Source organism: Chionomys nivalis, chromosome 21 (genome assembly GCF_950005125.1).
Source record: "Chionomys nivalis chromosome 21, mChiNiv1.1, whole genome shotgun sequence".
In the NCBI taxonomy this organism is placed as follows: domain Eukaryota; kingdom Metazoa; phylum Chordata; class Mammalia; order Rodentia; family Cricetidae; genus Chionomys; species Chionomys nivalis.
The window spans coordinates 44,069,366-44,084,034 of record NC_080106.1 but is presented as its reverse complement, the minus strand read 5'-3'; the positions used below and the strand labels follow the sequence as shown (position 1 = coordinate 44,084,034).

Genomic DNA, 14,669 nt, shown 5'->3' with positions numbered 1-14,669 from the left:
TCTCTTATTAGTCCAAGTCACATGAATGTGGATGTTATCTTTCTTGGGAGAAATATAGTGACTTTGAACTTTGGAAATCAGATTGTTTTAAATCTTATTTTAAGCAGGTAACTAGAAAGAGAAAATAAAAATGTATAGAAATGAAGAAAGCTTTCTAAGGCTTCAAGTGTTTCCTCTACATGCCCACATTTATACATTTAATCTTATTTTTCCAATAACTCTTGGTTGTGTTGGCAGTTATACATGGTTATAGTCTCTTTAGGGAAGTGTATGTTAATTAAAATCACCCACACAAAGCTTAAGGAGAAATTAACATTTTTTATTATGCCTACAGAGGTTTCAAACATGGTTAGTAAACTGAGAGGAGACAATGTCATTTGTCCTTGACCCTGTGCGTCTCAGATTTTATGAACACTCAAGCAGCGGTTCCTGTGACCTGTCTTTCAGGATGATGAGAGGAACATGTGTTAGAGTGTAATTTGAGATATTAGAGAAGAAAACAGAAAGCAATAAAACCTATGAGAAAAGTTACAGAAAGCAGACATTTTCATTAAAAAAAAAAACTAGAAGGAGCAAAGAGACAAAGGATTAAAAAAACAGTAAATAAATTAAAGACAGCTCAGAATTTCAGGGGGCAGAGAATGGATGTGGAGGAGAGCTATGCCAATGGCTATAGATCAGCTCAGTACCGTAACAGTTACGTTCTTCTAGGAAGCAGCTCTAAGATCATCTTACAGAGGATGCCCAGCTGCCCATGGAGCTCTCCTTGTGTGGCAGCGTGGGTACCAGGCAGGAACACCGTACATAATACCCCTTTCCTTCACCCAGTTGTGTTCTTAAGTATCTAGTCAGGGAACTAGGCAGCATTGCCCAGTAAATCTACTCGGGAGGTCTGTGGTATAAGGACTGGCATCCTAGGCTTCAGGGAATTGTTCCTTAAATTTCCTGAGGGAAAGAAGGGGGAAAGCAAACAAACACCAGTCAGAGGCAACTGAAAATAAGAAAGCCTAACACCCTGGAGAAGCAATTAGGGAGAGGGTCTATTAGACTCTGAAGTGTTCTACATCTTTCTCTGTATGATGCAAATTAACTTAATCTATATGTAATTACTGGTGTAGACTGGTAACTGTGAAGCCCAGCAATGAAATCCCATGATTTATTGGACTGCAGACACAAGCAAAATTGGTGTATCAATTCATCAGTAGAATCTAATTTTCTAGAGTACAAGAAGAAACACCGTCTAAGTGGTATTTTGGAGAAACAAAACCAAACATTAAGAATCTGAGCTACAGATAAGACCCTGTCCTCAGGCTGCAAAAGTCTCCCTTAGTTCTCAAGGAAGAGGCAGATCCTGATTGCAGAGGTGTTTGGATAAGAACGGTGTCTGTCATTTGGGACAAGCTGGAAAGCACTGTTTATTTCTCTAAAGCCCTGTGGGTGTAAGGCCACACATCGGATCTAGAGTACTTCCTGTCTTGTGTGGTGTGACCTCTTTTTGTCTTCACAGGCTTCATATTTCCCTAAGAACAGTCAGGGCGCAGAGTTCCTTACACGTGCGTTAGTGCAAAGGTGCTCTACCCTCGGTTCTGCTTTACTGTTTTTAATTGCAAGGGTTTGCTGGTGTGGTAATGCAAGTTCTTAATACGAGCACTAGGGAGACTGAGGCCTCACAAGGTCAGCCTTTTACACACACACACACACACATACTCACACACAAGCACCCCCACACATTCACATTCGCTATATTCACACATACACACACTCACACATAGACATATACCCACACATACACACTCACACACACGTAGATATTCACACACACACTTACATACACAGACACACACATATACACTCACATACACAGAGTATATACTCATATACGTACTCACACACACAGACTCACACAGACTCTTAGACACATGCACATTCATACACACATACATATGAAGACTCTCACACACACACTCTCATACACACACACACACATAATCTTATTATTTGATTTAATACTATGACAAAGAATTTTGGCAATAGCAATTTAAGCAAGAAAAGGCTTATTTGGTTTCCTAGTTCCCGGGTACTGTCTATCATGGCAGGGAGTCATGTGGAGTGGCAGGAGACACCAGGTCGCGTGGCATCCACGGTCAGGAATCAGAAAGATGAATCCTGCTGATCCGATCACTCTCTGCTTTTTAATCTTTCTGAGCTCTGACCCAATTCCAAGGAAAGTTGCCATTTACATTTAGGGTGACTCTTCTTATCTAAGTTAAACTAATATACATAATCCCCTACAGCCATTCCCAGAGACTTGTCTCTATGCGATTCTAGATCCTGTCTAGTTGATAACCAATATCAACTACTATCATTACCTTATATGGTTTTTATGCAAATTCTACCTTGTCTTTATTGTTGTTTGCAGGGGGTCAAACAGAATGAGTCATTTGCAAAAATCCATAGTTCTTCAGGAATGATGCAACTAGTAAGCACAGTGTTATCTTCAGCCAAAACACAAACAAGCAAAAAACAAACAACCAAAAAAAAAACAAAAAGATAAACCTTCTTTAGGCTAGGGATGTAACTTATTGGTAGCACGCACGCTATCCCAGCACATGTGAAGTCCTGGGGTCCCTATCCAGTACCATATAAACTGTGGGTGGGCATGTGTCCTGACCCATTATAATCAAGTAGAGGCTGTAGGATTGGAAGTTCAAGGCCATCCTCAAAAACACAGAGTTCAAGACCACTCTGGGATACATGATATCCTGTCTTGACAACAAAATAAAAATCCAAACAGTTCTTTATTATACTATGCAGTGTCTCCTCTGCGCCTCAATTTTCTTTGGTTCATCTTATCAGAGAATTTTAGAACTCTGGAAAGTTGTCATGGTACCCCATTCACTTCCCCACTCCTCATCTGTTCAGTTCTGGGGGAAAGGGGATAAAGAGGGGAAACATTGCCAGTTGTGAGTAACACTGGATGGATGCTGGTAAGGCAAGAAAAGGATCGAGCTTCACAGGAGAAATGTTCTTGGGTGGAAGGAAAGGATTGTCTGGGCTATCTATGAATACAGGTACCCCAAAGCTGGCATCTGTCTTCCCTCAGTCCTGTACCCCCACATCCACTGTAAGGCTCAGACCTCCTTGAAAGGACAGTTGTGCTATTCTCTGATGTGAGTCAGGAGATTGTTTTCAGCTTCCAACTACAGTTGCCTAGAGTGATGGAGAGACTCCTTGGGCCTAATAGACACGGCATGATTTATGTAGCTGCTTGAAACACAAGCTGAGATTTTATTTAATAGTGACAGTGTTTTGTGGATGATGGAGTCTTTGGCTTGAACAATCCCAAAGATGCCCTCTCTTTGACCTCAGGATCCTCAAATAATAGAATAATTACCAGAGCAGAAGCCATTCTTTTCTTTATCTAGACATCCAAGTCATGCTGCAAGCATCTGGAACAGACACTGGTAACTTCTAGCCCCCAGGCTGAGGTTAGCCCAGGGTGGGTACTGTGGCTTTTCTAGTGCTCACTCGCAGGGTGACTGGGATTTCAGAGCTTGAACAAATCCCAGAATGTGGCCACACTGGCTGCTGTTTCATGTTCTTCTGGTGGCTCCTGTGTCTCCTCCCAAGATTCAGATGTCCCCTTTATTGTCATCACTGCATTTCCATCTGCAAGAGGAGAGTTGCCTGGCCCCTGCACATGCCTGAGCCGGGTTAAGTTTTACAGCCACTTGGCTCAACGTCATTGGAAGAAGAAAGGGGACCCTCCTGATGCAAGATGCTATGTAAAGTCATCAGGAAAAGACTCATTTATAACTAGTTCATATTTTTCTATGAAAACCAAAAATTATAATCTCTGTCAATTACTCCATTTCCCTCCTTTCTGTTTTTTTAGGGTAAAACAGCCAGTCAATGGAATGAACACATTTTCATCCCAACTTTTCAACATAGGTATTTTAAGCTCTTGATCTTGGGAAATGCTTTTCAATGGCTCAGTCCAAAGAAAATTAGTAAAAAGGCAGACACAAAAGTTAAAAAGCCACTGAGGAATGCATCACTTACTAATAGCATTTAGTTAAAGCAGAATTATTTTTAATCAACCATTTAATAAGTATTTTTCTCATTTCATTATCATAAATTAATTATGCCTAATTATGAATTTCTTTAGATCTTTTCATATATGTATATAATGTATTTTGATAGTATTCATCACCTAATACTCTCTATGACTGCCTTATTTCCACTCTTCCCGACCACTTCCCTTCTACGTTCATGTCATTTATGTGTTTATTTTGAAGGCCAAGTGTGTCTAATTAGGATTTCTTGCCAGCAAGGTGACACTTATAAGGACAGAGCCACCTTACCAGTGACTGCACCACTAGGAAATGCTCCCTTTCTTCTCCAGCCACCATTGAACACTCATGGAGCTTTTGGGGGATGCAGTAAGAATTCTTAAATAAAACAGAAGCAAAAATCCGCAGATGTTGCAGTCCTCTGGTGGGAGACACTGGGGAAGGCTGCTTATCCAGGGTACTCTGGAGTAGAACTCCTGAGAAGTAGAGCCAGGGGAAGACTGCTGTGGAAGGGGGGTGACTTCTGCGAGCTCACTTTCAGGGTTCTCGTTTTAGTCACTTTGTATTACTGTGAGAAGAAGTCACAACCAGGACAATATATAGAAAAAGAGTTCCATTTGGCCGGTACTTCAGTTAGCATCTATGATGGGGGAACGTACGAGTAGCTGAGAGCTCTCATCTTAATCCACAAACAGGGGCAAAGAGAGAGCCTTGGGAATCCCACAAATCTTTTGAAGCCTCAAAGCCCACCTCCAGTGACACATGTCCTCCAGCAAGGCCACACCTCTTAATCCTTCCCAAGCAGTTCCACCAACTAAGGACCAGGTATTCAGATATGTGAGCCTATGGGGGGCCATTCTCATTCAACCCACCATAAATCTTTATTGACTACTGAAAAATCCCAGGCAGATTAGATTTCATAATGCTCAAATGAGTAGCATCTCCATGCAGTAAGCACTGACTTAGCCTTCACGAGCCCTCCAGGGGCAGTTGCAGACAGGAGACATAGATTCATGTTTATCTGTTTCACTTTTTGATATGTGGTCTGTCATAGACTGGCACTTATAAAGAGATACAGATCTGGCAACAGTTTTTACAGAGTGATCTAAGTAGAACTATACCAATAAAGTTTATTTAAGTAGCAATGACATCAAATACTGTTAAATATTAATATAATGCTATTTGTAAGCATGAGTCTTGCATGTAGAAGTTTATCATAAGAGGCCCATGTTCTTTCCACCCTTACAGATGAGGCAGTTGAGTGGCAGAGTCTGTGATTTATTTACTCTGTGTCACAGAACTAGAAAACGGGAAATCCAAGGCTACATTTTAGGAATTCTGTTGGATCTTGGGATCTCTCTCTGTCTCTCACTGACTTAGCATTAAGAAACAGTAAATGCCATGGGCTGCTGTTCAAGTAGAAGAGAGATGAGAGCACAGTCTCCAATGTAACTATTGTATCTGTTGTTCTCTGTGCCTGGCTTTAAACATAGACAGTAGCTGAATACAAATGGCGGTGTTGTCAGTGCTCTTCCTGGCTCACTCTTGGGGCCTTGGGAGAGCTGCACAAAACCTTGGTTTTATGTGCTGTCTGTTCTTACGGGAAGTGCAGCCAAGAGGCCCTCTGCTGAACCACAGAATAGCTGCTCGCTTCTGGGAAGAACCACAGCCACAGCCGATAAGAACTCAGAAGAGGTGTGACTTATTTTGATCAAAGGTGTCAAGAGCTCAGAAGGCAGGGGTGAGGCCGCCACCAGAGAGTGGATGAGATGTGTGTTTTTGAAACTCAAAGCCCTTAGCTTTAAACCCCAAAGACGAGATACTCGTCAGCTTCAGAAGACATTCACAGTGAGCAGAAAGCCAAAAGGTCCAATTCAGTGAAACACACTCAAAAGGCAAGTAAAGGAAATGACGAGAATGACCACCAAAGAACAATTGCACGAAACCTTCCAGTGCAAGAAATTTCCCAGCGATATATTGATATATAGAAATCATTTGTAGGTGGGGTTTTTGTTTTTTAAGAGTAGATTTATTAGAGTAAGCAATAAACGATAGTAACAGTGGGACTTCCATCGGCAGATCCACTATGCAAAAGATCATGTCGGCATGCTAAAGAGAGAACAGAGACAAGGACTTTTGATGCACTCTGAAGGTTTAGCAATGAGCAGAATGCCTCAAAAATTGTGCAGGCCAAGTAAGCTGTGGCTGTTTTCCACCCGTGCTTTCATTTAGCGTTTCTCTTTTGCTTAAGCCGTGTGGTTTCAGTAAGGACAATATAACAGCAAAATGCTAGACAGGAACAAAAAGACCCCTAGTTTGGCAAGAAGTGAAGAAGTTGCATAGTCCCCCAGCATTGCTTGGTTATCAGAACTGGACTTAAACCAGGCTGGTTTCCTTTCAAAGGGCCTGTGTTTTCTGTCTCCTTCTGTTTCTATAAATAAGGAGCTCTGCTAGCCGTTGGAAGGTGATAATTGCATCTATAAATTGCTTCGCCTTCAAGTTTCAAATTTAAGCTGTGTTACCTTTGTCCTAGTGGCCTTGCAAATTACAGAGGTACCATTGCAGAGTGTAAACACACCCTTCTCCTCTGCCTGTCTTCTTGGTCACTGAGTGGGCTGGGGACAGTCTGGAGCCCTGGACATCACCATGTATCACTCACAGGGCTTTTTTTTTTTTTACCCTAGCTGTAGCTGCAGCCTGTGGCAGGCAGGCCAGCAGTTTTACCCATCTCTGCTGAATGAGGTATTTTTTGATCACACTTAGTGGTTGATTTCAAGAAGTAGAAATTAAAAAAAAAATCCATGAAAATTCACTATTTCAAAATCAGAGCGCGGAGAAGGTAGGAGAGCAATACCAGATGTATTAAGAAAAGGAATTAAAACCAATCCCCCTAATTCTTTTTCCTTTTCCAAAACTAGGGACTGCTGTGGGAAAGGAGAATATACTCCAGTAAATATGGCATGGTGCTGGAGCTGCAACCAGACTCGACTGGTTGCAGCAATTACCCAGTCCTTATTGGAGTTGCTTTCTCCCAGGACAGGACTGAATTCCAGACAGAGGGCACTTTAACCCCTGCCTGCTTCCTCTTGTGCTTGAGCTGTTTGGTAGGGTAATCACTCTTCCTGTTTCCGCAGGGTGGAGGACTGGGGGAGGCCAGTTCTAACACAGGTAGGGGAGGAACGTGAAGAGTGCATTCAGACATTCGTCTTAACCCAGCCAGAGTGTCAACAAGAGACATCTTAGTTTCCTGGCTGTGGCCACATTCACTGCAAGATGCAGGAGTGTGAATGAAAGCCCAGGGGTTAATGGCTAGTCAGAGTCCCCGCAGACCGGGAGCTGTGTGCCGACATATTCACACGCTGGATCTGGGATCCCCGAGCACTCGAGACTTGCATGTGCTGCAAATGTGGTCAGTGGAAATGAACTCTCAATTCAGCTTGGCAGCACGTGACTTCCTATTTCTGTAAGGTACTTCCAAGAGACTTCCTCTGTAAAGCCAGCTGAGGTCCAAGAGATTTCCTTCGGCGAGTAGGCAAAGTTTGTTTCAGCTCTGGACAGAAGTTTGCCCTAAGAGATCGAGTGAGGTGTTTTTCTTTCTTTTTCTGCTGTTGCCAGCGTGCAAGGATCTTGTGGCTCCCGTCTGGGATCGGAAACTGAACACAGTAGTGCAGATCTCAGTCATTCATCCGGTGGAGCAGACCCTGACGAGGTACTCCAGCACGGAGATTGTGGAGGTGAGCCTGGCATGGGTTTCTCTAGCCTGCCTGTCGTCTCTCTCCCTCTCGCTGCGCGCTGTTGTCCCTGTGCCTCCTGCATGCCGCTCCCTCCTCCCCCCACCCCTGCCTCTCTCCCGCCCCTCTGAACAGCTGACATAAGTTAGCCTGTGGTCTCTGGTCCTGCAGTTGCTTTCTGTCATTAAGGAGCACAGATCTGAGGTTTTGAAGCACATGCAGAATAAACAGATGGGAAAGAATTTGACTTTCCTTTGGAAAGGTTTTAGCTTTCTTCCACCGAAAACTTTCCACTGTGAATTCCAAGAGAACAGGATACTTGCCTAACTATTTGTGTGTGTCCATGTATATGATCTACTGTCTATATTGATTTTAAAGAGAATGAACACATTTAATGATGGAAAAAGTTTAACGTACAGAGTTTAAGAACAGGTGAAGGGGATTTTGCTCTTTACGGTTTTTCCAGCCCAGTAGTGAAAACTTTGTATTCTCTACTATGTGTCTGTCAAAGCACAGTGTTTTCCAAAGAAAGGAAGGTGATTAACTTGATTAGCTATAATGTTTCCGGGCAAAATGTGTAAATGTTACTCATTTACACATGAGAGATTTCCTATTTACATTTACTGTTGCTAATGCAACATTCACCAGGTATCGGGAAATTCATTATTGTGCTGGCTCACATTCGACTTCGACTGGACAAGTTTCCCTTTAGATGGTTTTGTTCTCCTGACACATTTCAGGACCTCAGTGAGCGACAGATACTTATCTGAACATCTGGGGCTCTGGAGAGTGTCCCTGCAGCTCCTTCAGCTTCTTTTGTTTCTCTTGTGAGCCCCGCTGTTGAGAATGTGGAGTTTGAACGTAGGCAGTCTGCTCTAGCCGGCTCACCGTTTGCTTTGAAGCAGTAGATGGAACTAATGATTCAGACTGCAGGAGAGTCATTTCTATTCTGAGAATGACCTAAATCCTGTGTGTAACCCTGCGTCTGTTCCTTCACGCAGGCCTGAATCTGCCCTTTGAAGACTTTAAGTTCTAAGGCCAGCACAATGTATATAATTAGCTCATAGTTCAATTAAAAGTAGATAAAGTCATTTTCTTAATGAAAAACTTCAGGTATTATTATAACTTGGTTATTTTTAAACATTGCCAAATTTCAAAGTAACTTGATTTTGCTTTTATTATTTTGTTCTACTACCCTCATTTATTCTCCTGTGATAAAACACACATATTTTGAAATCTATTATCATAACTATAAAAGTAAATTATGTTGACTTTTATATAGAATATGCATAATTCTTTTAGCTGTTTTATTTACTGCCTGTCTCCAAATATGTCTGGCCAAGAAAATACCATTTTGCGAGTTTGAGGCCAGCTTGGTCTACAAGAGCTATATTCCAGGATAGGCTTCAAAGCTACACAGAGAAACCCTGTCTCAAAAAACCAGAGAGAGAGAGAGGACCATTTGCCTTTTGAAGAATAAAAAGATGAGTAAATTAGTACCACAGACTTTCAGAAGTTTTAGTAGACTATTGGCTTACAGACTTTTAAATGCATTTTCCAATATATTTGGCTGCACGTGTGTGTGTAAAATGCCGTGTTAGAGACCAGCTTTTTAACAGTGGTTCCGAGGCCCTAAAATGTCTTGGTGACCACATTCCAAACAATAATTGCTTTTCTCCAATCTATCAAGTTTAGACGACTTCTCACTAGTTTTCAAGTTTGTTTGTGGACTGAAAGGTCACCGTTAAACATCTAAAAACAATCACACACTCATAGAGCATAGCTTCTATTGAAGCAAAGTAAGAAAAAACATTTTTTAAAAAAAATAGCATAGCATTTACCAATGGTTGAAGAAAATAGCTTCATTCAATTTGGCGAGGTGATATCTTCGATTATTTGTCTCAATAATAAATATATATATGTAGTATTTTATATGTGTGTGTGTGAGTGTGTGTGTATGTATATATTCAAATGTGCTGGCAACTTGTCCTAAAGATAGGTTCTGATTACAACTTTTAAAACTGGGTTTATTTTAAAGTCCTTAGTCACTTAAAAAATGCAAGTTCACCTACTCAGTAGCCATCAGTACAGTGGGGCTCTGGGCTCACGGCCCACAAGCAACACTTGGCTCTTCAGATCTCACTTTTCACAGAACCATTCCTAGAAAAGCAGGCAAAGACACACTCTCTGTGTTCTCATTTGTCCCTGCATGCTGCCAGCTACAGTTGCTGCCTTACTGAATCCAAGTTATCTGCTTATGCTCTTTCAGGGAACAAAAGACCCACTGTTCTTGACGGGTGTCACATTCCCATCCGAGTACCCCATCTATGAAGAGACTAGAATAAAACTGACAGTCTATGATGTCAAGGATAAGTCTCACGACACTGTAAGTACTTGAACTTCTTTCTCTGGGAATAGAGGGTGGGTTTTAGACTTTGCCAAGCTGTTGGACTTTGGACGCTACCAGAATTTTTAATCAGGGCTGTTTGGACTGCACTTATATTTGTCTTGTGGCTGTACTTTACTGTGTGTTGTTCAAACTCATTTGGCTTGTTCCCAGCATGGCAATTAGCTAGGGACAAAGACTTGCTGAACAGACCTATCTCTCTTTCCTAAGATTTAATCTCTTGGCTTAGATATTTGCTGCAATTTTAAGCTGATCGGACGATAATTTGGGTGAAGGAACAGATTAAATAATAGTCCATTTTTTAAGATATTGTAACTGCCAAAAACTGACAACTGATGGTACTCCACTCTCACTATTTGTCTTCTTATACTGTGTCTAGAGAAACTATTTTTTTCCTGATGTTGTTACTACCCAATATAAGAGTTCGTGGAAACTCTCAACTGAGGCTTACTCAGCTCTTTTACACCAAGGACTTCCAAAGTCTCAATAGCCTTTTGGCCTAGATACTTCAAGATTCCTATCCTGTTTGATTTTCTTGTCGAATAAGCCCTTGTCCTGGTTAGGCATTTAGGTGTCCTGATATAGTCCAGGAAGATGTGACTTTTAACTCCTGACCAGGTCCTGACGCTGCTGGTGGATACTGAGAAAGGGAAGCTGGCCTTCCCCTTCAAGGATCTGTGATAATATGGAGGTCTATGTGTTTCTAAGGCAGCAGAATGATGGGACTTTAATACTCAAATATGAAGCAAGAGGCATGGAAGAGTTTTGATGGCACTTTGACCAGAAAGTTCCAAGGAGGGCTCTGGTTGAAACCACAGGAGGAGAATGGGCTTGAAGACCCACTCAAGGGTTGAAGTGTACCTCCCCACTCTTCTTTACTTTGGCCATAATAACTCTATACAGTGTAGTCGAAGGAGCTCACATGTACTGGTAAGGTTATTTAGTAGTACTGGTAAGGAAACATATATTAAAGAGATTTATGTATGTTTATATACATTAAACCAAGAAGGTTCTCTTCTTATAAATTATGGAATAAATGCCCCATTAAATGTAGGCATATTTATGGGCTAGAAATAGCCATAGTAGTCACTAAAGAAGAGAGTTGCTTGCCCAGGATTCTGGATTTATTTCACCTACCAGCCTTGTGTTTAAGAGAACTTATTTTCTATATCTGCTCCTCCTTGAGGCATTGTTATAAGGAGAAAATGAGTAAATGTGTGGAAACTGTTTAGGGTCCAGCATATGCAGAGACATGAACAATTAGTAATTACTATTATTGTACTCATCATTTTGCATAATAGTTTCCCATAACAGGTAAAAGCCAAATAAAAGTCTGATGAACAAAATCATTTTTGGTTTTTAGTAGCTTTTCTCTTTTCAAAAAAAAAAAAAAAACCAATTTTTTTAATTAAAAGAGAATTTTAATTCAACTGTTGTTTATGTGAATCTGACTTTAGGGCGACCACTCTATATTGGATGGCCAGTAAGGGAGGTCTTCCTGGGAGAGGCTAATTCTCTTTCTCTCAGAAGTTGTTAGTTGCCTATAGTTCTTTATGTAGGCATGAGACCTTTCAAAATCTCCCCACCTCCATGTTTCCTGACCATTGCTACTTTCAGGTCTTTTCTAGACAGTCAGCTCTAGGAGAGACTTTCACAGCCGACTTTCTGGGATTTTAAGTCTTACAATCTTTCCTCCCTCTCTTCTCCACTATTTGTATTCTAAAACAGATGCAAGAATTTAGGAACGTTTTTCCTTTCTGTCTTCTTGGGAGTTATTTTTTTTTTTTGCTTTTCTTTTCTTGATTTGGGGAACAACACAAGAAAATGGAGATTGTGGGCGGATGTGAATGAGGACTGATGGGTTATGCACAAAGTCCCCAACTTCTTCCTTGTCCCCACAAACTTCTGGCAGATGAGAGAAAGAAATGGTTGGAAAATCACCCAGTGAGGAGTGAGAGAGAAGCTGGTTCTAATGGAAGGTGGGCAGCCATGTTGCATCTGTACCGGGAAATAATGATCTGAGGATGTGAATGGAGGACAAGGAAGGGGAGCAGAAACAGTTGGCTTTACTTCATCACACACATAATTAAAGTCAGTCCTGCCGCAATGCCCGAGTACCAACAGAAAGGACAGAGACTGTGAGCAGGGTAGAGTTTTAGGAATATTATGCTTCAGAAATTTAGGTTTGTCCCCAAGAGTTATGGTTGCTAAATTTTAGAAATGTCAGAGGTTTCTTAGCTATTTTTGTTGTCTCAGTGGCAAAATACCTCATGGAAGCAACTTAAGGGAAGAAAGGTGTGCTCCTCACTTTTCGGGCATACTGCCTATCAGACCAGGGAAACCAGAGCCATAGTGGCGAGCAGCTTGGTCCAGGGTGGCAGGAATCTACAGCATGACTTTTTATATCTTGGCAGAATGAGAGAGAGACCTTCTTCTTTGACTGGCAGTGTTCTCATATTAGCGTATTGGGTGAACTGGAAACTCTGGCTGTAGAATAAAATGTGGGAAATTTCAACATATAAGAGATGCAGCCGGCTGTCATTCACCAAACGCTGTCAACTAAAGCAGAACCTGTTCCTTCCTGGTGATGGAAGTGTGAACAGAAACACAGTTCATTAATATGCTAATAGTCCCCAGAGATACATGCAACCTTGCGTCTCTTCCCACCATCTGTTGAGGTTCCCTTTGGGGTGGGGAGAGGAAGTAGGTGGGCTATATTACAGCTTATATGTGCTTAAAAACCTAAGTGCTTTAGATTCTCATATTTCTAGACAAAAGGAAGGATACTGAATTTGTGTATGTTTTGGGAGATTGGTGATTATATACATATATTTTAAAGTATTTTAATTATGGTTCCAGCAACCTTTAGTCATAATAGACTTGGAATAGTCAGGTCTTCTTGATTCATTTGGCTGAGTCCTCTAGTGGGCTGAAGCCCAAGACTCGGTTGCTTGTGTCTTCCTGTGGAGTTTATCCTTGCTCAGAGCTAACCAGTTGGATACATGTGACAGCTCACTGCTTTATGCTGCCGTACAGACATACTTGTATTAGATGCTACTAGAGAGAAAAGGTGATCTTCTCCTCTGGGTGTTCTTGCAATGCACACTGTTACCTAGCTGTTCTTACATTCTTCTAATCAACTGGACTTAAGATTGATTACCTCAGTGACTCCCGCAGAAACACAATTAATCTTGATAACAAACGTGAGGAGTCTGACTGTTGCTTCAGAGTAACTGTCCCTCCTTCACCTCGTTCATAGTGCCCTGCATGGCACTGCCTTCTGGGACAGCTAGATGGTGACTGTTGGGCTGTGAGTTGAGGAGGAAGACAGGAACTGTCAAGATCATTATCAAGACTTTGTAGCATTTTGGTTCTTCCCTCATTATGAATAAAAAATATTTTTCTGAATGGGTTGTTCAAATATGCCGCTGCTTGGTAGGGATTTAATGCCTGAGATAGAAATGCATGGGCTAGGTATAAAATCTTCTGGGACCTGAAATGTATTTTTCAGGATGTTATTTACAATAATCAGCCTCAGGGACAAGCAGGTAAGGCAGGTCTTTCATATTACTGTGGAAACTTCTGAGCAAGGAGAAACTTGTGGCAAAGAATATCAGTATCAAAAGTGGTTTCTCTTCTTTCTCATGCAAGCTGGGTGTTGGAAGTCACTGGATGAAGTTCCTTCTGCCCTGCTGAGGAAGGCTGTCCAATCAACCAGCATATGATTAGGTCAGAGCATTGCTTCTACCTGTGGTTAAAATGTGAATTTCTGCCCTGTTTAGCAGAAGTGTTCACTGACCTGCTTTTTGCTCTGGAGGTAAATAATTCTTTGCTCTATCTATGACTGAATTAGTTCATAAGAGAATCTGGTAGTCTGTAGTGGACACTAGACAATCCTGTGGTTAGGAGATAGAGCCTACCTCAATTTAAAAACCGCCAGTTACTGCTCTGTCCACTAAAGCCTTACAGAACATCAACAGCACCAGCCACAGTGCCTGTAAATGTATTGTTTCCTGTGTTCTCTGCCCCAGGTGAATACAGTTAGTACAGATCAATCCCTAGACAAAAGGACTCGGTTCTCTCATCTCTGGTCTCTGCACTGGCTCTCTCTGAACATTCAGTCTAACTAGTTAAGACACAGACCCTGGTATCAGGGAACGGCAAGAGTCAGAGGGAAACAGAAGGCAGCTGAGACTGCCGACCACTGAAACTCTCTGGCGCGCTCCATGCGTGCTCCCTTTCATTGTCACGACAGTCCCTTAAGTGTGCTATCACTGTGCTCACCCTGAAGATGCAACTGGTGTCTAGAGAATTTCAGGTCATGTTAAAAGGCTTTCAGCTCTCCAGGCTCGGCTATAGTGCTGTGCTACAGGCATTGGTGGTTAGCTCTCCTTCACCTCCCCCACACACAGTACATTTCCATTTCAACAGATGTGTTAGGAACACTCTTGTCATAGA

At 41.8% G+C, this 14,669-nt stretch overlaps 1 protein-coding gene across 5 annotated transcripts in view; it reads left to right on the top strand.

The window, feature by feature from the left end:
• Inpp4b (inositol polyphosphate-4-phosphatase type II B) overlaps positions 1 to 14,669 on the top strand; it is a 789,563-nt gene that overhangs the window by 415,031 nt on the left and 359,863 nt on the right. For all 5 annotated transcript variants that reach the window (XM_057753361.1, XM_057753359.1, XM_057753358.1 and 2 more), the window contains 2 exons: positions 7,689 to 7,807; positions 10,074 to 10,190. In XM_057753361.1, coding sequence (XP_057609344.1) covers positions 7,689 to 7,807; positions 10,074 to 10,190 — 236 coding nt within the window. The remainder of the gene's footprint in view (positions 1 to 7,688; positions 7,808 to 10,073; positions 10,191 to 14,669) is intronic.